We start from the raw sequence: 26848 nt of genomic DNA on the forward strand, positions 1-26848 counted from the left end.
CCCCCCTGCTCCCTCACTGCCCCCTCCAGGGACCCCCCACCCCTAATCACCCCGCCCAAGATCCCACCCCCTATCCAACCCAGCCTGCTTCCTATCCCTGACTGTCCCCACCCCTTATCCAATCCCCCCAGCCCTGGTCCCCTTACCATGATGCTCCTAGCAGCATGTTCTCCTCTGCACAGAGCCAGACACGCTGTCCCATGGGAACGGGCAGCCCCGCCCCTCAGAGTGCTGCGTGTGTGGCGGCAGGGCTTCAGGGGAGCGGGAAAGGTGGGGGAGGGGCTGGCGGCTTGCTGCGCTCGGCCAGGAGCTCCGGCCCAGGAGCACGAACCCCGTGGCTTGCCGCACCGGGAGAGTGGAGCCATTTTCCCACCTCCTCCCTGGGCACACCCAGCACACCCCGTGCACATGCCTATGCTTCTGCCCCCATGGGGGGAGTGGAGGGCGGAGAAGAGCGGGCCGGGCCAGGCTGGGAAGGATTTTTAATGACACACTGCTGCCTGTTGGGACTCCGGCCATTAAAAATCGGCTCACGTGCCATCTTTGGCATGCGTGCCATAGGTTGCTGACCCCTGATTTAGGATAATACTTCACAGCCCACTCTTTTCCCATCCTACCACTCACCATCCTTTGGTCTGTGTTTCTCAGAATCATAGCTAATAGGTTTTATGCAGCTCCACGTGACATTTTGTCCAATTATGTAATGGACTCATTTGCATATGCCCATAAACTTCATCTGACTGGCACTGTACCCAGTCCCAAGCAGTGGCAAGTTAGGACATGGAGTTGCACAAATTTTGGCAGAGCAGGCACCACAGCACCTGTTTGCAGCTAGAAGGAGCCATAGGCCAACTCTGCAGCCCAACTGAATATATGCCTGGGTTGCTGAATGCCTGGGTGTCATACCTGATGCTGAACTTGATGTCATACATGATGCTGCCGGCAGCAGTGAGCCATCTGGCCCCAGCCAGCCCCACCTCTTCCTGTCCCTGCTCTGCCTCTGCCCCCATTCCAACTCTTCCCCCAAGCCCCTGCCTCTTTCAGGGTTCCGTCCCTTCCCCAAGCAGTGCTGGGAGCCGGCGAGGTGGAATGGGCTGGGGCCAGGTTGTTTGCTGCTGCCAACACCAGGCCCCCCACCAATCCCTGTGTCAAGGCCGCCCTTGACCCTGTGTCCTCCTGAAGCGCGGTGCCCCACAAAGTGCAGGTTCTGGGGCGGTTGCTGCAGTCCATCCTGTGGACGGGATGGCTCTGCTTGGATCCGTTCTGGGCACCACCAAAAATTACACAAACCTGGTGCCCATGATTGAGAGTTGTGATTTTTTTCATGTTAAATTTTGTTGAGTAGAATGCGTGCAATAGCCTAACTGATGCTATGTTTTGTGTCCCTTTTGAGAAGTGTAAGGAATTTACAAAAAAAACAGTGTTTCTCTTATTTTGACTCTGGTATCATTAAGTATATTAAAAATATGTTGCATTCATTCAGAGAATTGCTTTGTGTGTTTCTTGTATATAATGATCTCAAATCAAAGAATTTTACAAACACTGTGCAGTTGAGTTGATAGGTACTAACATTACAAATGGTATTTTGCAGTTGTGTTATACCAACATGTATATTGCACAACACATATTTCTGACTCAATTTTTATGGGTGATGTCTTTTCTCCCCTGCCCCCGTTTTTTAAAAAAAGAGACAGGTCAATGGAAAATAAATCCGTCCGCTCCAAGGTGAATTGAAACTAACAGAACTCACTTCTTGTGGACTTGCTAATCCTATGCCTCAATCCTGCGAAGCATTTAAACATGTGCAGAACTTTGCTCACATAAGTACTTTGCAGGATCAGGATAAATACCAAGCTCCATGTGTAAAGAATTAGTGCTTTAACTACTTCATCTGCCTCGAGTGTGTGCTAACACTCAGCTTCAGTGCTTGTTTTATTTTTAAGCAGTGCAGTACCTGAAAATAGACTTACATTGGACTTCCAAGTCATATTTACCATTATAGAATTAAAAGAGTTAAATTTCATTCTCATGCCTACTTTTTTTTCTTTTAGAGCCATATTGGTTGGCGCAAAGAAGCAAAGCGATTACTTCTTGTGATGACAGATCAGACCTCTCATCTGGCCCTTGATAGTAAATTGGCCGGGATAGTAATTCCCAATGATGGAAATTGCCATCTGAAAGATAATGTGTACATCAAAGCTACAAGTATGGTAAGATATATGTCATACACTCTTACCTTTGGGAAGCCAATGCATTGTCAAATTTAAAAATCAAGATTTTAAATTGGCCATAAACTGATGCAAGAATTTTTAATGAATCAGTAAACTCAGGGGTTGTACCGTAGGGCTAGAGAATTGCTAACGTAGTCCTGTTTGTAAGAAAGGGAAAAAACGTTATCCGAGTAAGTTTAGGCCTGTTAGTTTGACATCTGTAGTATGCAAGGTCTTGGAAAAAAAATTGATGAAGAAAGTAGTTAAGGACATTGAGGTCAGTGGTAATTGGGACAAAATACAATATGGTTTTACAAAAGGTAGATTGTGCCAAACCAACCTGACCTCCTTCTTTGAGAAGGTAACAGATTTTTTAGACAAAAAAAATGCAGTGGATCTGATTTACCTCGATTTCAGTAAGGCCTTTGATACAGTTCCAATGGGGAATTATTAGCTAAATTGGAAAAGTGGGGTCATATGAACAATTGAAAGGAGATAAGAACTGGTTAAAGGGGAACTTACATGGGGGTCATACTGAAAGGTGAACTCGTCAGGCTGGAAGGAGGACTAATGGAGTTCCTCAGGATTGGTTTTTGGACCAATCGTATTTAATCTTTTTATTTACTGACCTTGGCACAAAAGTGAGAATGTGCGGATTAAAGTTTCGCTGACACAAAGTCTGGGAGGCATTTCTGACACAGAAGAAGGGACTGGGTATCATAAGGATGATGCTGGATGACCATGTAACTGCGCGAGTAATAGCTAATTGATGAAATTTAATGAGTGAAAAGTGCAAGATCATGCATTAGGATAAGCAACAAGAATTTTTGTTATAAATGGACAATCAGTTTGAAGTACAGAGGAGGAGAGGCCCTTGTGGAGTATTGGTTGATCCCGGATGACTATGAGCCGCCAGTGCGAATAAGCCGTTAAATCAACTAATGCGGTCTTGAGGATGCATCAGGCCAGGTATTTTCCAGTAAAATAAGGAGGGGTATAGTATTCGTTATACAAGCACTGGGAGAGACCTCAACTGCGAATATTGTGTGCAGTTCATGGTTCTCATGTTGTAGAAGGATGAAGTTCAACTTGGAAAGGTACAGAGAAGGGCTGGTTATGATGTCCGAGGAAGGAAAACCTGTCTTATGAAGAGACTGAAAGAGCTTGCTTCGTTTAGGCCTAACCAAGAAGGCTGAGGGGAGATATGATTGCTCTCTGTATAAATATATTCAGAGGATAATTATCAGGGAGGGAGAGGAATTATTAAGGCTTATACCAATGTGGACACAAGAGCAAATGGATATAACAATTGGACACTAGAAAGTTTAGACGTTGAAACTTAGATGAAGATTTCTTAACCATTAGGGAGTGATGTTTCTGGAAAGACCTCTAGGACAAAGGAAGTAGTCGGGCAGAAAGAATATCTGGCTTCAAGGACTAAGTTTGGTAAGTTTATGGAGGGGATGGTATGATGGGATAGCCTAATTTTGGCAATTAATTCATCTTTGATTATTAGCAGGTAAATATGCCCAAGGGTCTGTGATGGGATGTTAGATGGGTTGGGATCTGAGTTACTGCAGAGAATTCTTTCCTGGGTGCTGGCTAGTGAGTCTTGCCCACATGCTCAGGGTTTAACTGATTGCTATATTTGGGGTCGGGAAGGAATTTTCCTCCAGGGCAGATTGGCAGAGGCTTCTGTGTGCCTTGGGGGTCTTTAAACCATGATTTGAGGACTTCAGTAACTCAGACATAGGTTAGGGGTTTGTTACAGGAGTGGGTGGGTGAGATTCTGTGGCCTGCGTTGTGCAGGAGGTCAGACTAGATGATCATAACGGTCCCTTCTGACCTTAAAGTCTATAAGTCTATGGTGCTTTTACTTAAATTAGTAAAACATTAATATTTGCCTTAGTAAGCAGGATGTAGGACAAAGAAGTGTGGTGGAAGTAAAATTATTGACATCCTTTCTAGCCAATATAAAATATTTCAGTAATCCATTTTGGTGGGGTCAGCAGTGTTCTGGTAAGAAGGTATTTTTAGGAGGTAAGTTACCATCTGATAGATCTCCTGCATCTGTTGTATAGAATGTAAAAGAGAAGGAGGGAAATCATCATTTTGTTGCATTACTCTGCACGAGAATATGCTAGCAATTTGCAGAAGTCTTGCATTATATGGTAGGGACTTGTGCTAGTAAATCATACAGTGATGATAGTGCTTTAAAGTCAGGGAGGATGCTTTGTGGCATTGAAGGGAGTAGAGGATAGGGCCCTGTAGAAATCACGCAGGAAGGATGATGTATAATAGTAAGAAACTAATTCGATCTTGGCACACTAAAAGGAGTCTTGTGGCAGAGGGGTTTAAAGAGCTAGCATGGATTTAGATACATGTGAATTCCACCCGGCATGACTTACTGTTTTATATATTCGTGCAAAAAATGCATCAAATATACTGGCATGCAATGATAACCTGTTTATATTCAGCAGGCTTGTTTTAGCTTTCAAAAGTCTTCTTCAATAATATATGAAAGATTCTATAGTTTTGAAAAGCAATTTTTCTCAGATTTGTACGGTTCAGTGAAATAGCTTAATCTTAGTTCAGTTGGGGGAATAGGAATCACCGCCTAACTGATACAATACCATAAATTAGCAGCAAGGCCGACTCTGGCTTTTTTGCCACCCCAAGCAAAAAAAAAAAAAAAAGCTCTGCGGGGCAGCCAGAGCCAGAGTGCAAACTTTCAGCTAGCAGGACTCCCTGCAGACGTGCCTTGGGCAGTGGAGTGTGTGCCCCAGCTAGCAGGGGGGAGAGGGAGAAGGGGGGCTGCCAGGGCTTCCTTCAGCCAGGGCACTCAGCACTCAGCCCCTCCGCTGCGCCGCCTGCCGAGTGGGCTCCGTGCCTCTCCGGTTGGCGGGGAGGGAAGGCCGCTGGCTGCTGGGCTTGCTGCAGACCTGGCACCAGCTGGGGCAGGCAGAGCGCGCAGCCTGCTCCCAGCAGGGCGCTCCTCTCCTCTGCGCCACCACCCCTTACAGGCGGCCAGAGCGACGAACAAAAAAAGAAAAGAAATAAAAAGGGCAGCTGTGCTGCCCTAGGCTTGGACGGAATGCCGCCCCTTAGAATCTGCCACCTCAAGCACGAGCTTGCTTGGCTGGTGCCTGGAGCCAGCCCTGATTAGTAGATACCGGAAATATGAAATGACAGGTGGGTCTTTGGTTTATGCAGTGCCATTGCAACACAGCATTGTCCATGAGACAAACATTGCCAACAGGCAACTTTGCTGCCTCCAGGAGCTCACACTGTAAGACACACATTTAACTGGAGTGTAAGATGGCAGTCGTCCCCATTAACTCAGTAGGAATTCCATCTGTGTATGCCAGGGCTGACTTTGATCCCAAAAGCCCAGTGTACACAGGAATGGCACAATAATGCTAACAGTGTGTATGTTCAAAAGCAGTAGAATACCTTCCAGAACAGCCACTATGTGTTGTGTGACATTGAAGCTGAAATGCTTCTCGGAACAAGTGGGTGTTTAGAAGCTTGACAGACTGACTGGAAGGCTGTTTGGATTTCAGATTATCTAATGTCCTTTCATTAATTTACTCCTTCTGCACCTTTTATATTTCCCCTTGCTTATCAGGCTTGTTTATTCCCCTTCGGCTAGCCTGTTTAGTTTCAGTATTGTTGTACTGCTCCAGTGATGTAAACAACTGTTCCATTTAATCTGTTTCATGAAAGTAATCCGCAGGCATCCCTTCATCAGAACAAAAGACTATATACTTGTGAGTTATAGTATTTTTTCAGTTCCACTGATGTGTGTGACCCCTTTTACTTCAGAGGAGTTGCACTACTATAACAGAGAAGAATTTGTCTCTGTATATTAAACAATTGCTTTAAATATAGATCATTTTTCTGGTGCCAAAGACTCTTCTGATGTTCTAGATACTCCATCTGTTACAAAGCAAGTCCTTTATTTTCTGTGTTGAGAATTTAGCTGAAATACTGAATACTTCAGTTTTCAACTGGAAACTGTCACCAGTATAAAACAAAACAAAACAAAAAAAATGAGCTACTCTATTAAGCCAGGATGGCTGCTGGTTGCAGACAGGGTTTTAAATGTTCTTCCTGAACTAAAGGCTTTTGGAGTCATACTCTTCTGTGCACGGATACTTCCAAATGGGATCAAACCTCACCCTGAGTTTTTTTGTGGTGGAGTTTTTGTGGAATGGGCAGTAGGTTTAGCCTCCCAAACGAAGTCATCAATGGATTTCCTACAGTGAGGCATGTTTTAATACAACCGCTCTGCTCTTTCCAGTTTTGCCATTGGCTGATGCATGCAGACATGTGGGAAGTTGTGTAGCAGCAGACATGGGAAAGAGTTTCTCTACACTGTGGATCTTTCACAATATCAGACTTTTTGGAATAGATATGATGCAGCAGTATAACGCTTATCCATGCAGGGCTGCTGTGCAGTTTCCTACACAAATCACGTTTGTGTTTTTCTCTGTAGCTTTTCTCCATACAGAGTACATGACATGTCTGGTGGTCCCTGCCAGCCTGATCTTAGAGATCTAGTACAGTGGTTCTCAAATTGTGGGTTGGGACTCTGTTTTAATGGGGTCGCCAGGGCTGACATTAGACTTACTGGGGCCCAGGGCTGAAGCTAAAGGCCGAGCCAGTGCCTGGGGGCTGGGCCAAAGCCAAAGCCCAAGGGCTTCATCTCTGGACAACGATGCCCAGGTTACAGGCTCCCAACCAGGGGCTGGAGCCCTTGGGCTTCAGCTTTGCCCTCTCCCACCACCCGGAGCAGTGGGGCTCACTCTTCGGCTTTGGTCTCCCCTTCACTCCCGCCTGGGACGGTGGGGCTCAAGCAATCTCAAGCTTCAGTCCCCTCTCCTGGTGTCATGTAGTAATTTTTGTTGTCAGAAGTGGGTTGTGGTTCAATGAAGTTTGAGAACTGCTGATCTAGTAGATCATTAGGTCCTCATTTGTGCACTACAGGCTGCTTCCCTGCCCTTTTAATAAATTAAATTTGTTGTGGCTTCTTCTAAGCATGACCAGCAAAGTGTTGGGAGAGATAGGGACTGATGTTGTTTATTGTTTATAGACACCTGGACAGACTGATTGGTTAGGTGATTCTGGTTTTCTATTTACTGTAGGAACAGGGTTGTCAAATCTTGTCTACCCTGTTTTTGATGGAGGTTTCCTTTTATTCTGTGTTTAGTTAAGGGACTGGAGGAACTCACTTTTTAATAAGATATTTTAAAATCTGGGGAAAAAGTCCTCCTTCTCACCATTGCTTAAGTTTTACTTTCTTGATACCTTTGATAATCCTACTTATCGTCTAGTCACCTAGAGACCCTTCCAAGAAAAACAAACACAGACCTGACTTTCTAATAAAACAAGGAAAAACAACAAGAAAACTTGTGCTTTGGCACAGAAAGAAGGCATGACTGTTTTTCCTCTTTGAAAATACATCCTACAAAAGAAAAAGTGCTCACACCTATTTGTGTTTGGTTTAATTTTTCTCCCTTACAGATAACTTTCCAACAATATTTTTACAAAGTAGAAGAACCATTTGCCATCAGGCTATATTCCTACTAGCTTCTAGAAATAAACTAGGGAATAATAGAAGAAAGCATAATTGGTGTGTTTCTGTTTTCACTTGGCTGTGCCAATTAAGAGGATTCCACTGTATTTACATACAAATACTTGCCTTTAAGACAGAAATTGTTTCCAGTTTGTCACTTTTTTCCTTTGCTTCTTTGTGGCTTTTAAAGATCCCCAAGAAAGCATGAGTAATGGGAGGAAAGAAGACTCTTTCCTATTTTAATTAGAAATGTCCTTGGTTCACTCCCTCCCCCGAAATATTTAACGTCTCTGATCATTATCTTCTAAACTCAAGAAAACAGTAGGTTTGAGTAGGGAAAGAGCAATGATGTAACTAAAACTAGACACTATCTAAAAAGAGAGTACATTTTCCTGGCTAGAAGAAAGAAAAGATAAGATAAAATACATAAAACATAGTAAGATTCTTACAGGAAGCAGAATGGAGTCGATGACTAATCCTGTTGCCAGCTGTGCCTTGTTCTGATATTGTAATATGTTTGTAATATAATAGAAAATTTGCTCTCTCTGAAATTTTCAGATGACATTTTTTACTTTGGCCTTATTTTTTTAAAATAAGAAATAGGTTTTCAGATTCGTCTAAAATGATATTTTAATACATGACATAACAAATTTGGACATTACAATGAGTTAAAATGAAAATATAGGTAACCTGTAGTTGCCCTTATAAATTAACTAGCTGAGTCATAGACCTGGTGCCCAGTGCTACAAACTGTTACTTGCATAAGACTTCAGTGATCCCCATCTAAGTAAGAGTTTGTCTCATCAGGCCTGGGAGCCCAGTCCTGCTCCCACAGAACTCGTTAAGAGCTTTTGCCATTGATTTCAGATTTGCCTTTGGCTGACCTTGCTTGAATGTTTGTTCCTGCAGTTTGACTACTGGGCTGGGCCTCACAAACTCAGAAATAGAGCTGAGTGGATAATTGATCTTTAAGTTCAGTGGTCAAAGTAAAAAATCTGGAAAAAAATTAGTTTATTTCGAACCACAATTGATTTTTTTATTGCCCCCCCCCCCCCGGGAAAAAATCAATTTTAGTTCAAAACTGTTTTGATCCTTTCAAAATTGTTTTCCTCATTTTTTTTTTTATTCAGCCCAAACTGAATTCAACCCAAATTCATAAACTGCATTTCACCAGCTGGACTAAGCCTTGTCTACACTAGAGTATTTTGGTGTTGCAACTCTATAAAAAGCACCTAGAATCCACTCACACAATTCCTTCTTTGGTGAATGAGCTTTGAGTCTACTGTTGTGACTGCATTTGTTCTGAGTAAAGCTAAGCACTGTTTCACCCATCATGTTTTGCTGCTGTGCCAATATAAACAGGAGCTGTTGCAGCTGCAAGCGTACAGTTGGTCTTCCCATTGATATCCCATGGTGATCCTAATAAATTACATCTCCACAACTTCCTCCCCTTCCCCCCATCCATACAGGCCAACGGTGCTGTTTGGGTGGTCCTGTTATAAAGACACAGTAGATTTTATTTAGTTTTTATATAATACACCTCTACCTCGATATAACGCTGTCCTCAAGAGCCAAAATAAACCACGTTATATTGAACTTGCTTTGATCCACTAGAGTGTGCAGCTTCCCCCCCACCCCCAGCATTGTTTTACTGTGTTATATCCAAATTCGTGTTATATCAGGTCGCGTTATATCGAGGTAGAGATGTAGTCTATATAGTAGGAGTTTTGTGGAAATGCCGCATGGGGCTACCAAAATAACTTCTATTCCAAAGTTTGCTACAAATATGTGCAAAAAAGTCACTTTCCCTTATTAGATCTGATTTTCTTGCTGGACTTAAGAGTTTGATATAGCCCATGTGTGTCTGCCTGAGTGGTAGGTCCCTAGGGGTGGTGCTAAATTAGTCTGGGGTATGTGGGAGTGATGTTAATAGGAAGAAAGCAATGGTAGGGATGGGTTCTATAACCAGGGCCGCCAAGAGCAGGTTCAGGCCCCAGTGAAAAACATTTTTCAGGCCCCCCAGCGAGGGCGAACCAGCTAAACAGGGCCGACTAAGTCGGGAAAGCTGGACACCCTTCTGGACCGCCAGGCCCTGATAATTGTACCAGCTTCCCCCCCTCTCATCGGTCCTATCTATAACTCCTGTTATCTTACTCCAACAATGATGGGTAAGGTGCATCCTCTTGTGGTTGAATCATGAACTTCCACCCTTCCCTCTGTGCCACAAGTGAAAGCAGCTGCTGGCACTGGCACTTGCACTAGCACAGCTATTCTCTGCTTCCATGGGCTCCTCATTTGTCAATAACAGACATACGCAGCCTGCCCTTATAGAAACACCAACAAATGCCCCACCATGTCCTTGCCCCTTTCATCGTCTTGAGTAGCATGTTGTCTTCTGGTGAACAAGGGAATGTAGAAGCTTGGAGCAAACAGAAGAACGGAAACAAACAGTGAAAAAGAAGCTGAAAAATGAGATGAGCTAGATGGCTAGTGACAGGAGAAAACAGGCACAGAAAAATACAAGAAAGATGTGGGGGAGGAAGGTTAATAGGTAACAACTGTGGTACCAGGGCCTAGCATCAGGGGATCAGGGCCCATAAAGCAATACAATGGAAAATGGTGTCTCTATCAAAAGGTTGGGAAGCATTGAACCAAATCTTGAGTAATTCCCTGTACTTTCCCAGGAATCATATGTGTTTAATTTAATTTTTGTTAAGTATTCAAAGATTGGAATAACTCCCATGTATGTTTATTTTACTACTCGGGGACCACGGAATATGATTAACATGGGTTTTGTCTACCAAAACTGAAGTCTTTTTCATAATTTATTTTATTTTTCAGGAACATCCATCACTTGGGCAACTTTCTGAAAAACTGATAGACAACAACATCAATGTTATTTTTGCGGTTCAAGGAAACCAGTTTCACTGGTATAAGGTGTGATAATAGTCATAATTGCAATAGATTTCTTTTTTAAAAGTGCAATTTTTAGATTATGATTGTGAATAAATGATTGCATTTTTCATAGGATCTTTTGCCTCTGTTGCCTGGTACTGTCGCAAGACAAATAGAATCGCAAGCAGCTAATCTGAATGATTTGGTGGTAGACGCCTATCAGGTATGTTTCCCATGAAGATCATGGAATTTTTTTTCTTATTTGTGCAGTTTTCTTACCTAGAATAAACTACAGCCCAAGGCTGAGCTTTTCAAAGGTGCCTAGGGGAATTAGGTGCCGAACTCCTATTGAAAGTCAATAGGAGTTGGGTGCCTGGCTCCTTTGTAATTCCTAGCATGAGATCCATATCTGGTGAACATTCTAAGTGACCTAATGCTCTGATGGTTAGGATGAGTTCTCAGTTTATTGGTGCCTTAATTGCTCCTAACTGTCCCGGGGATCCTTTGCACTGGTTGCTATGCAATTTTCTAGGAAGTGGTTTGTGGGTTTTGGTGCATTTCTGTGTTTCCACCTTCCTTAACTGTTTTCTGTCACTTCTACCTTCTCTAATATTTTTTCCTTTTTGGTCTCTCTCTATTTCTCCCTCTTAGTTTTGTATTCTGTCTCTGTTTTCTCCTTTATCCTCTTCCTTTTTACCCATTTTATTTTCCCACACATACACTTTCTTTGTTAGCTGTTTTTCGCAAAACCAGTATTACATAAAGGCTCAGAAATGTAATACAAAACTTTAGACATTGCAACCGTGATATGGCTGTATATTACAACATTTTTTAACTTGTAGGAGTTGGGAGTGTCTTATTTACTGATGACCACTTATGATATAGTCTTAAAGAAGGTTTTGCCATAGCAGAATAACTGTGTTAAAATTGGACTTGCAAGGAGATCTCAGAGCATTTGCCATCTTTTGTGTAAAGAAAAAGTTTTACAAACCATTGTCTTTTGAGATCTGAGGATTGTCAAGGCATACCAAATAAGTCACTAAAGTATGTCAGTGAACATTTAGCTTGCAGTGCTGTTAAAGGCAAGCACTATGAAATAGCCAAAGACAGACAAAATAGCAGGAGTTGAATTAATACAAATCAGTTTTTCAATGAATTTAATCTGTGTGTTGTGTCTTCTCTTATAACGTTAACTTTGGAAGTTGATTCCCAGAAAACGTCCAAGGTTTGAGCTAAGCATCATTTGGTTAAGGCCACTGTCCACTTTAGCATTCCATATTATCAATGGATTATTTCTTGCTGCACGGTTTCTGACCAGTAACATGGCACGTTTGTGTTAGTCATCAAATATCCTACCCCAATTTCTAGAAGATAACCCTGGAGAGATATGTAATGAGAAGAAATGAAAATTTCACAATATAACCTTTTTATTTCCTTGAAGATTCTTTGGGACTTTCCTGCTCCATCCACCCACTCTCTTGTCCTGTTTTTTACTTCTCTAATATCCATTATTTCTCTTCTTCCTTCCCTCCTCCCTTCCTTGTGGATTTGGTACTTTCTGTTTTTAACATGGTTCTAGCATGTGTGCTACACAAATGCATTGTGAACTGGCCTTGGATGTTTTGCCTTCCTGAAAGCAAATGTTTTAATATAAGAAAATAAATGTTAATGTTACAGAGTGGGCCTTTTACACTTGTGTTCTAAGCAGGGAAATCTGTCAGCTTATTTATGGAAAACACTGCCTGAAAATCCTTGGCTAAAAAACCATAGATGAGTCACTAATTTTCAGATGTCACAAAACATGTTTTCAGATTCATGTAATTGATCTTCCTTTTGTAACAGTGAAAATGTTCAATTAAACAAATATTTAAAACCTACTAAAATAGGGGAAATTTTACATACCACTTTTGTACAGATAGTAGTAGCTTTTAGCAATCAGTTTGAATAAATCTGTAATAAGCCAAATACAAGCAATATTCCCTCTAAAATGAACAGGTGGACTCATTGCACAGTAGAGCAATTTTTGATGATGTTGGGTTTTTGTTTCATACATGGTAGCGCTCAAATGCCCCAGTCAGGATTGGCTAGTTGCCTGCTTCATACCATTTGTCCTGAATAAATCAGTTAGTATAATCCAGTAACTTTTAGAATAACCTGAGGCTTGTCCTGAGAAAATTTTTCCTAAGTAGATGCAAAATGTCAGAAGAGGAAACTCTCAAGCTAATTTGGAACCTTTCCTGCTAGATAACAATAGATGCATACTTGCTCTTTTATTTAAAGAGTGCTGTTAAGACAGCAGTGTCGCTGCAATAACCAGTTTTTGTTACAAACAGTTATTAGAATAGGTTTTTCAGTGATCATAAATACAGTCACAAAACTATGTAAAAACAGCAGGAAACTTGAATGAAATCATCATCTTTGAGTGCTTGCTCATGTCTATTCCACTATAGTTGCATGAACGTCATGTGCACCGTTGCTGGACGTTTTTCCTCTGGTCAGATCCGTCCAGTCGCTTCTGACCCCCTGGAGTGGTGCCTTCATGGTGGGGTATATAGGCACCTGCTGACCCTCCACCTCCTCAGTTCCTTCTTCCCATCCATGACAGTCGCTGGAACACTTTCGTTCTCTTGCTCTGCATGCAAATACTCCTTAATGGTTCTCTGTAAAATAGAGTGTAAATAGTTAAATTAGTCGGTAGTTAGCAAATAGTTAGATAAGCTCCTGCGCCACGGCACCTACCGCCAGGGACCATGATGCATGCCTTCATCTCAGAGCTTCAAACAGTGTGCAACATGCCACAAGCCCATACCGGTAAGCAACCCGCATGATAGCTACCTGAAGTGCCTCAGAGAGAGCCACATTCAGGTTAAGTGCCGAATCTGTAAGAACTTTAAGCCCTGGACTAAGAAGAAGAGAGACAATAGACTAAATTTTCTCTTAATGGAGGCAGCACTTCACCCTTCATCGAAACCCAACCCAGCTCCGAGCACTTCCTCTGTCAGAAGTTCCCTGGCCTCATTTAGAGAGGCTCAGCAAGACCCAGGATCCCTGGCACTGGTTATGCAGCACCAACACATTTCCCCGACTGCCAAGAAATCAACCCTGGCTAGTTGGGACTGCTCCCCATCACCAGTGCAGAAGTAAAGGACAAAGAAGTTGGACCGGGGAGAATTCCCCTGAGAAAAGCCACAGACAAAGTGAGACCTGTGCTGGACCACTCTCACACAGGCAGCAACCAGGCTGTACCATTGACTTCAGCCACGGGAAGGGACCCGTTGAGTCTGGTGCGCATGGACTCCCCACCTAGGGTGAGCCATAGAGATGACTCAGCCCTGGCCATGTCAACTACACCAGAGGTATATGATGCAGTAAAAGGCCTTCTGTCCCTTCCAGCGCCTTCTCTGAGCTGAGGCCTGTTGGGTGCAGCCCCAATACTGTAGGAACCTGTCCTACAGAGGCAAATGCTTGTCTTAGGCAAGCTGACAATGATGGTGAGACATCGCCTGGCATCTCACTCATCCTCTAGAGGCTCCACTCCTTGACAATTGCAGCCCCGGCGCCAGTCACAATCCCGGTGCTGGTCACAACTCTGGCACTGCTCCCCACTGAGGTGCCGATTTTCTGGATCAAATCACCATTGAGGCACTGCTCCTCAATGTGGTTCCACTGTATGGCACTGATGGGTATGGCACCGTCATGATCACTGAGGAGCGGGTCCTCAGGCTTCAAAATTGCTGGCAGGGTCTATACCTCGCGACAGAGCAGACATCAGGTGGACCTTGGCATCCTATGCCAGTGACCCAGGGGTTGGCCCGGTTGACATGGCCACCTGCCCAGTGGCAGATGCCACTACAGTGGCCAAAGTGGACTCCATAGGCAGCGCAACCCTACCAAGCCTCCCACATGGGCTAGTTCCACTTGGCGCCCTCGGAGGTGAGGTTACCTCCACCTTCCCCTTTGGAGAGGGGTTCAGTTCCAGGGGCAAAAGTGAAGGAGGCTTAGGACACCCCCACAAGGGACCCACCAGCCACAGAAGACATGCAGGCCCAGATGACATTCCAAGCCTCTTCATCATCTTCTTCCACGAGGCAGTGGCAGGTATGTCCATAACACCCATGCAAGATGATTACAGGGTCCATCAAGAGCTCTTTCATCGAGTGGTTCAGAACCTGAATGTACAAGTAGAGGAGATAGGGGAGTTAGCCCTGGCCTTGGTGGACATATTGACATCCTCATGTCCAGCTAGAGTGGCTCTAGCTTTAAACTATGCCATTTTACAGCCATCAACGCAAACCCCCACATCTCTCCTACCCACAGCTAAGTGAGTGGAACGAAAGTACTTTGTGTCCCCGAAGGGGTATGAGTACCTATATACCCATCCCCCACTGGGTTCCCTAGTTCTGGCTGCGGCAAACAAGTGGAAGAGACAGGGACAACAGGGATCCTCGCCTAAGGCAAAGGAGGCCAGGAAACTAGACTTATTGAGGAGAAAGTTCTATTCTGCATGGGGCCTACAACTGAGAATCTTGAACCACCAGGCCCTCTTACGTTGTTATGACTTTAATTCATGGTCTGCCATGTTAAAATTCACGGAGCTCTTACCAACAGAGTCCAGATCTGCCTTCGCAGTTTTGGAGGAAAGCAAGGCTGTAGCCAACGCATCCATCCAGGTGGCCTTGGATGCTGCAGATGCAGCGGCCTGCACCATGGCCACAGTTGTAGTAATGAGACTGAGCTATTGGCTCCAGTCCTCTGGACTCCCTCGTGAGGTCCAGAAAACAATTCAGGACCTGCCATTTGAGGGAAATTTCCCCTTCTCAGATTAGATGGACGCCCATCTTTATAATCTGAAGGATTCCAGGGCCACTCTGAAGTCGTTAGGACGTCACACATGGCCTCAGCTATAAGCCCCAATCTAAGGATCGATTCTACCAGCCTCATCAACAGCAGAGGCAGGATTTCGGTCGGCGGAGGAACAAGGGCTTTAGGAGGAGGCATACACCTCATGCCCCTTCAGCATCCACATCTGTGCCTCAAAACAAGCAACAGGGTCTAAGCAGTCCTTTTGAGGGTGCAGCTGAGAATGGCTCACCAAACCAAAATCTGGATCTTACCTCTATGAGGCCCCGTCTACACGACGCGCGAAAATCGATTTTAGATACGCAATTTCAGCTACGAGAATAGCGTAGCTGAAATCGAATATCTAAAATCGATTTACTCATCCGTCTTCACCGCGCGGAATCGATGTGCGCGGCTTGCCATGTCGAATCCGGAACTCCGTTTGTTTTGGTGGAGTTCCGGAATCGATGTAAGCGCGCTCTGGGTTCGATATATCCCCGTCTAGACGAGACGCGATATATCGAATCCCGAGCATTCGATTTTAACGCGCCGAAACGGCGCGTCGTATAGACGTGGCCTGAGTGTGGACCATTTGTCCCATTTTACTGTGCCTGGATAAACCTGACTTAAGAGCACTGGGTGCTTTGCATGGTAGAGGTGGGATATACCCTGCAGTTAATTTCTTCCCCTCCTTCCCATCTTCCCTCTTCAAGTATCCTGAGACTTCTGCCCCAGGAAGTATAGTCACTCCTAAGGGTGGGAGCCATGGAAGTGATTCCTGTAGAGTTTAAGAGTCAAGAGGTTTTACTCACACTACTTCCTGATCCTGAAGGTCAACAGGGATCTCAGACCCATCCTAGACAAGTTCATGAAGAAGGTGAAGTTCCGTATGGTCTTCCTGGCCTCTAATATCTCTTCCCTAAGATCCAGAGGACTGGTTTGCTGCCCTATCAGCAGCTCCACGAGCATACACAACATGCATGGCAGTGGTGGGGGCCTTTCTCAGGAGGCAAGGAGTGCAGGTCTACCCTTACCTGTATGACTGACTGATCAAAGGTTGGTCGAGAGATGTGGTGGAAGAGCATATGAACCTCGTACAGTCCACTTTCAAAGACCTGGGGCTCCTTATAAACGAGCACAAGTCGACTTTCTCTCCTATTCAAAGGATAGAGTTCATAGGAGTGGTCCTTGACTGAAACCAGACCAGAGCCTCCTTGCCAGAGAACTGCTTCAGGGCCATCCAAGAGACCATAAACAGCCTGAAATCCTTTACCATCACCAGAGCATGGAGATGCCTGAGGCTCCTGACACATAGGGCCTCTTGTACCTACGTGGTGCAGCATGCGCAGCTCAGACTGCAGCCTCTTCAAGCCTCACTGGCATTGGGTGACCAGGCCATCACCCACTGGACAAGGTGATCACTCTTCCCTCAGCAGGAGTGCTTACTCTCCAGTGGTGGCTGAACTGAGACATAGTGTGTGCTGGTATCTCCTTTACAAGGCCCACCCCTTCGATGTTGCTGGTCATTGACAATTCGGACATGGGATGGGGAGCTCACTTGGGGCCCCTCAGTACTCAGGGCCTCTGGACACCAGAGGAAATAGCCCTACATATCAATGTCAGGGAATTAAGAGTGGTGCACCTAGCCTGTCAGACATTCTGTCACAACCTACATGGCAAATGTGTGTCACAACCACAATGTTTTATATAAACAAACAAGGGGTGGGGGCAAGCTCGCTCCTTTCCCCCGTGCCAGGAAGCGCTGAGGCTATGGGAGTACTGCATAGTCCACTCCATTTCCCTGGAAGCCTCCTATCTACCAGGCACTCAGAACAGGCTGGCAGAACAGGCTGGCAGATCCATCATCATGAGTGGTCCATCTGACCAGACGTCTTGAATGCAGATTTTCCTGAGGTCGGGGTTTCCCCAGGTGGAACTGTTAGCAACCAGATTTAACAGGAAATGCCCCCCAGTCCTGCTTGAACGTGGGGCACAGTTCAGACTCTCTCCAATACCTTTCTCCTTCCCTGGAGAGGGAGGTTTCTCTACACCTTTCCACCCACGCTTCTCATCCATAGGGTGTTACTCAAGGTAAGGAGGGACAAGGTGCACATAATCCTTGTAGCACAGGCTGCCGGACTTGATTGCCCAAGAGCACAGATGTATGCTCCATCCGAACCTGGAGTCCCTAGACTTGTTGGCCTGGACTCTCCATGGCTGAGTGAGGCAGAAGAAGACTGCTTGGCACTGGTATGAGCTGTCCTTATGGGTATCAGAAAGCAGGCAACTAGAGTGGCCTGTTTGGCTACATGGAAGAGGTTTATGCTGTGGTCACTGCAGAGAAAGATCCTGCCTTTGGAGCCCCACTGCCTGTTATCCTGGACTACCTGCTCTACTTGAAGAAGGAAGATCTTGTGGTATCGTCCATCAGGGTTCACTCAGCTGTGATCTCGGCCCCAGCAGTGAGTGGACGGTTGGTATTTTCAAACTAAATGTGTGCCCACTACTTGAAGGTATTAGAGCATTTGTATCCACAGGGGTGCCAACCTCTGCCTCCTTGGGACCTCATCCTGGTACTGTCAAGACTGACAGGGCCACCGTTTGAGCAATGGTAACATGCCGCTTGTTCTACTTGTCTTTTAAAACAGTCTTCATGGTAGCAATTACTTTGGCCAGAAGAGTCTCAGAAATCAGGGTCCTCATCTCTGAACCGCTGTATATGGTTCTCTTCTAGAACAAGGTCCAACTTCGACCACATCCATCTTTCCTTCCAAAAGTCTCTCTTATTTTCACAGTAGCCAGGAAATTTTTCTTCCGAAGCCTCATGCTAATAGGCAAGAGCAGAGGCTACGGTCTTTGGACATTAGATGTGCACCTTTTTACATAGAAAAGGACCAAGCTGTTTCGGAAGACCACTCAGCTTTTTGTCACTATTGCAGAGAGGATGAAGGAGAATCCTGTCTCGTCACGGATAATCTCTTCTTGGATCACATCCTGCATCTGCATGTGCTACGACCTAGCTTAAGTGTCACTTCTGTGCTTGCTAACTCACTCCACAAGATCACAAGCCTCTTCAGCAGCATTTGTAGCTCGAGTCCCGATCCTGCATATCTGCAGGGCAGTGACCTGATCTTCTATCCACACATTCACCTTGCACTATGCCATCACTCAGCAGGTCAGAAATTCTGCAATTTTTGGTACAGCAGTCCTCCAGTCTGTGTTTCAGCGAAACTCTGATTCCACTACTTAACTGATTGCTTTGGAATCACCTATATTGGAATGGACATGAGCAAGCTATCAAAGAAGAAAAAACGGTTACTAACCTTTCTGTAAGTGTTCTTCGAGATGTGTTGCTCATGACCATTCCACAACCCGCCCACCTATCCCTTTGTTGGAGTTGCTGGCAAGAAGGAACCGAGGAGGCGGCAAATGAATATATACCAGGCCAAGAAGGCACCGCTCCAAGGGGCACCATAGTCAACCTTACGGCTACCACTAGGGGAAAAACTTCTGGCGATGGTGCACCCAACTCATGCACATCTATATTGGAATGGACATGAGCAACACATCTTGAAGAACAATAGTTACAGAAAGGTTAGTATCCGTGTTTTCTTTTTCAGGATTACTAGCTAACTGGTTGTATGTATTTGGAATATAATTGGGTCTTTATATGGAAAAGAATGCTTTAATTCATTCCTTTATTCAGACAGACTGAAAAGATTTATTCATTTCAGTTAAAGCCACCCAGTCAAGCATGCTCATGTTTTAGACCCTAATGCATATTAAATGTGGAAATGCAATGTAACTAAAAATTGTTTTTCTTTACAGAAACTAATCTCTGAAGTAAAAATTCAGGTGGATAACCAGATCCAAGATCTACACTTTAACATAACTGCACTCTGCCCTGATGGAAGTAGAAAAACAGGCATGGAAGGATGCAAAAATGTGGCCTATAATGAAGAAGTATGTTGAGTTTCTCAGTTGCAAAGGAATTGAGCTATTTATTGTATTTTTCTTAGTTGTATGGTATCTTCTAGAGCTTTTTTAAGACTGAAAGTAGATTTCTGTGTTCTTGATCATCAACTCTCCACTTTCTCCTTGGCATTATTTCTCCTGAACCTTATTTAAAACCAAAAGCTACTATTTGTTCTCACTGATTTCATGGAGATAAGGTTCAAAGCATTGTTGTCAACCACCTAAATAATATTTATGAGGACCATTCCCCACAGTCCACCTCTGAATGTGCTCATGTTCTATATGAAAGGTCTCTTCAGCTGAAGAGCCTTACAGATATGCGAGAAAAGTCATTAGAGGCAGATTGACAACTGCTTGGCCATGGCTTGGGGCATTTTTTTTCTGCTTCTTTGTTTAAAAAGTGTCTTCCACACATGCCCAGAGATCCTGGTAATTGATATATTGTGTAAATCAGATTAAAGTGTCAATTTATGTCCATCTAGAGCATTATCCTTTAGTGGATTTAATTGGTTCTATTTGTGTGTGCATTTATATCTTTATTGCTTAAATTAGCAAAGTAATTTATTTAATTCATTAAGAAGAGGTCTCTGTTTTTTGGAGTGTAAGTTCAAGGAGTTCTGTTCCTCTTACCGAGCTTATGTAGCTTAGCTAAAGTCACTCTTGTGACTGCATACATCCATACACATATCAGTGGATTTGCTGTGTGAAATTTAGAAATTACACCATGCTTTATACTTGTGTAGATTTTGTTTGCGTGACTAGTTTCAGATGAGCTTGATAGTTTTTTCCTTTAAGCTCAGCTACAGTGTTCCCACCTATGCTTGTCATAGATAGTATCATTGTAATTAGTTCTGTTGTCTAATATTTATCTGTTTCCTTTTAATTAAAAAAAAAAGCCATTTGATTGTAAAAGATAGCAAATGTGGTCCAAAACCAGCAGCAGCTGAAAATTTGCCTTCTTCCACAGGTTAACTTCTTAACAGTAAATCTTCCTTTCAGTATTTGTTTACTTGGAGAATGCTTTTCCTTAATTCTCACATTCCTTTCATTGCACAATCCTCCTTCCTTTCTCCTCCTACCAAAACACAAAACTGTTCTATGCTTTGGATGATTCTGTGATCTCTTCAGGGTATAAGCACTTCAGCTAGTCTTTCTAGTAAGGCTGGTCATAATGTTTGGTGGTATTCACACTGTGTCCTAAAAACATGTTACTCCTTTAAATGTTGTACAGTGGTGGCCCAGGATTTTAGGCTCATGCATCAAAAAAACACAAGAGAAAAACAAAATACCATGTCCTGCTGCTTGAAGGCACAGCTTTTCTCCTTGTTATCCGTGTACAAATCAGGTCTGAGGCTTTCTTCAGTCTGATCCCAAGATAGAGGTAACTGCCAAACAAAGTCTGGCTTTCTCCAGGTGGGGGTTAGAGAGGTGGTGGGGAGAGAAAAAAAGGAGAAATAATAAGCAGTTTTAGCTTCTCTTACTTAATCCAACTTCTTGTGTAATACAGTAGTCAATTTCTTATTTTCTGTGTCTGGGCTTTGATTTGGAGGTCTACAGTCCTAGTTACCTCCTTAGACTGGAGGAAACATCTCCTTCTTCCCTAATTCTTTTGCCACCCCTTCTTTCTGTTTATATTCCTGCTCTGATGAACACGGATGGGAGTTTTCCCTTTCCAGTCAGCAAGCTTAGCAACTTTTCAAAAGAGGCCCCTGTGCTTGGTTGTCTTCATAGGCAGTACCCTACCAATGAAAAAGACAAGCACCAAATGTAAAGGTTTTAATACTTGGTTGATCCAACTCATGGGGAAATATCTACTGCCTTCAAAGTGTCCAAAGGCCATGGGTTTTAGTTCATCAGTGGGCTGGCATATCAAAGATGGGTATCCCATGACAGAAGGACCAGAAGAAAAAAGGACAGCTCTGCAGAAGTGATTTGAAGAACTACTACTGCCTTTAGCTCTCTCCAGTTCTATGTCCTGGGTCTTTCTGTCCTTCTCCTGGCCCCTGTTAGAATCTGGATAGCACCAAGCACTCTCATAGCCCTCTCTGCACCACAGGGCAAGAGTTGGATGTGCCCTGGGCTCAGACTTCAGGCTGGTTCTTGTTGTTGTTTTTGTTACATTTGTATAAGATCCAGGGGATTGGAAGGAGGTCTTTCCCACGCCTAACCACTTGAAAGTAGTGAGAATATATTGTTGAAGATTCCTTAGAGGCTGGTCTTCTCCATCATCCCCTCCAGCTGGCTTTTTTGTCCAGTGGAAGAAGGTTTGATGCATCCCTGGTTTCTATTTGCTTATAGCAAGAATGAGTTAGTAACCAGAAAGATCTCACTCTGTACAGTCTATGGTCTTTATTTTTTTCCCTTGCTTATTTATAAGTCACGAAGGAAAGAACCTACTCATGCCCTCATTAAGCTGCCAGCAACACACAGTGTTAAGGGTCCCAGTGATATCATATTTTGCATATTGGAAACTAAGCGTATGTAGTCCTCAAGTAGCAGAGGTCATGCATGGGCTAATCCAAGGTATTCATGCAGGAGTCCTAAAAACCAGAGCAGGGTCTCCAAGGAAACATACATATGGTACAATTCAGATTGCATAGTGAACCTTCAAATATTTAATATTTTAACTTTGTTTTATTTGCTGAGCTAGTGTTGGGGAAATGCCAAAAAGTGTAAGTGGTGTTACAGGCTTAACAGTGCAATAGGCATATATATGTTGTTCAAACAAATACTTTTATTTATGTCTTACAGTGACACAATGGTTACCAATATGTTAACTCACTGATGTTAGGCTACTCTGAAAGGTTTATACATTTGTACTGGGATAAACTTAACCTCTTTGTGGCAGGGATATGTCTGTTGTACGGTGCAGAGTCCTGATTATGATCAACGTTTCTAGGGGCTGTCATAATGTAATTAATAACAAGAGAAGGAAATTTCTGACATTGCTGTCAGAAGTTAGAATTAGAACATCTACCTTTGCAAATGCTGTATTCCTTTGTTTAAATCTGCATTCTGCAGAGTATTTACAATGCCTTTTCAACATGCAATGTAGGCTGTTGGTCTTGCACTACTGGGTTTCACTATACTTGTTACTTTTGCCATTACTAAAATATGATGCATTCATCAATTGCTACTGTGTCTTCAGTCTTATTGCTTGGTAAGTATTATAAGTGGTATGATTTCTTGTTTAATTTATGATAGAATGTTGAAACAATTTACAGGAAATAATTACTACATTATAAATGCAGAATTTATTTTTTCTTAGGTGCTTTTTAATGTATCAGTTTCAATGAAAGGATGTGGTACAACTGAAGGAAGAAAATATGTGATAATCAAACCTATTGGTTTCAATGAAACCACCATAATTAATATATATAAAAACTGTGCCTGTCAATGTGAGGACAGTGTAAGGCACAAAAGAATATGTGTCGATGAAACTTTTATCGATGGGGAAAGCACCCATTGCGAAGACACTAACTGTACTTCCAGTGAAGACACATTTCCTTTTGAGAGATGTAAGTTGCACCCGGACCAGCCCATCTGCAGTGGTCAAGGAGACTGCATAGGTGGAAGATGTCTCTGTCACAAAACCAGGCTGGGCAAAGTGTATGGCAAATACTGTGAAATGGATGACTTTTCTTGCCCATATTACCATGGAAACCTGTGTGCTGGTAAGCTACAGAATTTCAGTGTGTTTTTGCTCAACCGTGTGTTTATATACAGTATGTAGTCTAACAATAATGAATATGGTTGTCAAACACTAAATGTTTCATTAAGTAAATTTATTTATTTTTAAAGCCTGGTAGAGTGTCTGTAGCTCTGGAGACTGAAGTCCTCTGTTAACTACGGGTGTCTCAAAATCTCATACGCTTTTGAGATTGTCTGAACCAAAACACTGGACTTAGACAATCTTTAAATTCAAGAATTTCAACACTAAACTCATACATTTTTTCCAGAGATAGCTTATCCATGATAACAATATTGTTATTTCTATAAAAGAAGAGAAGCAACTTCTACATGTGAGTCTGTGTGAACACCACCAAAATTTAGGAAATATCTTTCTGGATCTGGATCTGGTTTTGTGTCTCAGGCTCATCTCCGGTTATATTATGACATGGATTCTGAAGAAGATGCAAGTGCATAGCATAGTATAACTACAAGTCACTCCAAATTAATGCCATCAGGCCTTACGTTGATGTTCAATTTCATACTAACAAACAGACTAGAGTAGCTCAGAACAACCAAGCCAAAAACAGGACAATATGAGCAGTATGAAACCAAATGAGCTCTTGATTTGGTACTTGAGACCTTCATTCCATTCTTGGGGTGAAATTCTGTTTGCAAAGAAGTGTGAAAATGAAAATTTTGCCTGAAGCAGGAGTGTGACATGAATTCCAAAACACTATTACAACAGAAGCAAGGAGGCAGACTGTGCCCAGTACCATTGTTATCTGTCAGCCAAAATTATTTTCTCTTTCTCAATGGAAGTAAAATTTAAATTTTTATTTTATTTTTTTATTTTAAAATAACTTAATATGTAAATATCTTTTTTGTAGTTCTCATGTTCAATGAAATGTGTATTTAATTTCACTTCATTGTATAGTGCACAACCTGTGCATTGATGGTCAAACTTAGGTCACATTTACAGTAGTGCAAATTTAGAACTCCTCTGACTTCAGTAGAGTTATTCTGGTTTAACACTACTGTAATTCTTGCAGTACCTGAGTAGGCTGCCCACACTGAGAGCCTTTTCCAGTCCCTTGAGACTGCACCTCTTTCAAGTGTCAGGCATTCACTTCTCTTTGGGATGAGATCATGCAATTCAGCCACTCTCCAGCTGAGTTTCTGGGTTACTTCTCTGGTTGCCAGCCATGTTATTTAGCAGGTTCAGTGAGCTTAGCACCTGCAAGATCTTTTTCTCTGGGCACCTATGACAGCCTACATTTGCAATAAAAACAAACAGGAGTCCTTGTGGCACCTTAGAGACTAACAAATTTATTTGGGCATAAACTTTTGTGGGCTAGAACCCACTTCATCAGATGTATAGAGTGGAAAATACAGTAGCAGGTATAATTACATGAAAAGATGTGAGTTGCCTGGCCAAGTGTGAGGTCATTCTAACGAGACAATTCAATTGACAGCAGGATGCCAAGGGAGGAAAAATAACTTCTGAAGTGGTAATGAAAGTGGCCCATTTCAGTTGACAGGAAGGTGTGAGTAACAGTAGGGGAAAATTAGTATTGGGGAAATTAGGTTTAAGTTTTGTAATGATCCAACCACTCCCAGTCTTTATTCAGGCCTAACCTGATGGTGTTCAGTTTGCAAATTAATTCCAGTTCTGCAGCTTCACATCGGAGTCTGTTTTTGAAGGGTTTTTTTGTTGAAGAATTGCCACTTTTAGGTCTGTTATTGAGTGATCAGGGAGATTGAAGTTTTCTCCTACTGGTTTTTGAATGTTATGATTCCTGATGTCAGATTTGTGTCCATTTATTCAGTTTCTTCAAACCAAAGTATGTTTTAATTTGCCCAACAGGTACACAGTCCTTAGAGAAGTAGATTTTTAAAATAACTGACCTACACAAAAGTTCCCTTACCTAAGCTTAACATTTCTATCCAATGCTCAAGTTGGTCTGACTGGTTCCCCATCTCTGAGTTGGGAGAACCAGCCCATACTGCTTACAGCCTTCTTCACTGGAGACCTCACAGCCTACCAGCTTTTTCCTGACACACCCAGGGCTGCCTCTCCCAGATGACCTCCTCTCTCTCCCTCCAAAAAAGCCTCCTTTTCCAGGGGCATCTTTTAAAGCATTCCTAGTCTTTTGATCTTGTAGGGTCTCTTTTGATCCCAGGCTGTCTTGGGAAGAGTAAAACATCCTAACCTGGATGGAGCCAGCCAGGCAAATTCTCTCGCTAGCTGGAGGGCCCATCTGTTATATTAATTCAATGAAAGAAAACCAAGATACCTGAGAGAATGTCTTACCTGTGTTGTCGTCTTACCTTTCCTGTTCAGTTCTGTAACAGCTTCTTTACAGTCTCCTTTGATATAGCAGTGTGCATTCAGTTAGGCAGCAATACAAAACAGAACAAGAAAACAAACTTATAATACATTCATAAAAATACATGTTCCCAGTTCATCACAGTAACTATGAACATAACTTTGCTCAGATGAAGTAGAAATAATAGTGTGTGATCATTTAAATTACAGTATTGTAATGCATATGCCCAAGGGGAGGGAGTTAAGGTTTACTTTTCACTTTTCCTGATTTATGAATGCCAACTTTGCAACTTTACTGTTTTCTTAACATGTACTTTATATATTGAAATATAATATATATACCTATGGTCTTCTTCCCCCCTCCTCTCTCTCTCCCCCACCCCCAAAAATGCAAAGTATAAAACTATCTTTAGTCACATTTAGTGGGAGGTGGGGGAGGAACAGACACTACCAGACGTCAAAAGTGAAACTATACAAGTGTCTACAACATGAAAAACACATGCCTGAACACATTTTTAGCTGCTTCAGGCTCCCACAGTTTCACATAAAAAACTCTAAAGGAGATAAGGGCTCCCGTATAGCCCTTTACTCCTTTAGCATGTATGCTTAAATTCCCACTGAATGAAGCAGAGTTCATTACATGTTGTTGTTGTTGTTACTGTGGTTCTAAATTAGATACAGACCTCTTTCATTTAGAACACTAGGAGAGGTTGTTATAGTCCTGTCTTTAAAAACAAAAACGAACTACCATTCACACACAATTTTTTCCAAACTTTTAGAGCTTGGCCAAATCAAACTATTTTTCAATAAAGCACTAAAATGAATTTTTCATCCCTAAAGACTGTCTCCTTTCTAGATGTGCACTTTTTAACCCTATCTACTTTAATGTGAGATCTGTTTAGAAAATTTCAGAATAACATTGTGTGATGAGAACAATGTAACTGCTTTTTTTCAGATTTTCAAGAAAAAAAAATAGGTCTATATCAGGCTGGGGAAATTTCAGCCTGAAAGGTGAAAATTTCAATAAGATATAAGCAAAACAGGTCCTTAGGTTGACTTAGTTTTTCCATTCTAAACTCTCTCATTTCTGAGAGATCATAGAAAAAGGCATCTGAGACAAAAACACAGAAAGCCATATTGACCTCAAATGGCAATACAACCTAATCAATAATGGGGTAGATCTTCCCCTTATCCTGAGCTGCATGAACAGCGACAGTTATGTTTCTTCATGTCAGTATATCGACCATCTAAGTAAGCTGTCTGCATGGTTTGGAAACGGAGTACTGTAAAGGTCCTTCTTAGTGAGTTATTAAACAGACTGTCTAAATATCTGGCATACCCATGAGTCTTTTT

At 42.8% G+C, this 26848-nt stretch overlaps 1 protein-coding gene across 3 annotated transcripts in view; it reads left to right on the forward strand.

The window, feature by feature from the left end:
• The window catches only part of ITGB8 (integrin subunit beta 8), an 86875-nt gene that overhangs the window by 46702 nt on the left and 13325 nt on the right, over positions 1 to 26848 (forward strand). For all 3 annotated transcript variants that reach the window (XM_032766263.2, XM_032766272.2, XM_032766281.2), the window contains exons 6-10: positions 2052 to 2210; positions 10630 to 10725; positions 10817 to 10906; positions 19351 to 19485; positions 22766 to 23171. In XM_032766263.2, coding sequence (XP_032622154.1) covers positions 2052 to 2210; positions 10630 to 10725; positions 10817 to 10906; positions 19351 to 19485; positions 22766 to 23171 — 886 coding nt within the window. The remainder of the gene's footprint in view (positions 1 to 2051; positions 2211 to 10629; positions 10726 to 10816; positions 10907 to 19350; positions 19486 to 22765; positions 23172 to 26848) is intronic.

This window comes from Chelonoidis abingdonii, chromosome 2 (genome assembly GCF_003597395.2).
Source record: "Chelonoidis abingdonii isolate Lonesome George chromosome 2, CheloAbing_2.0, whole genome shotgun sequence".
Classification (NCBI taxonomy): domain Eukaryota; kingdom Metazoa; phylum Chordata; order Testudines; family Testudinidae; genus Chelonoidis; species Chelonoidis abingdonii.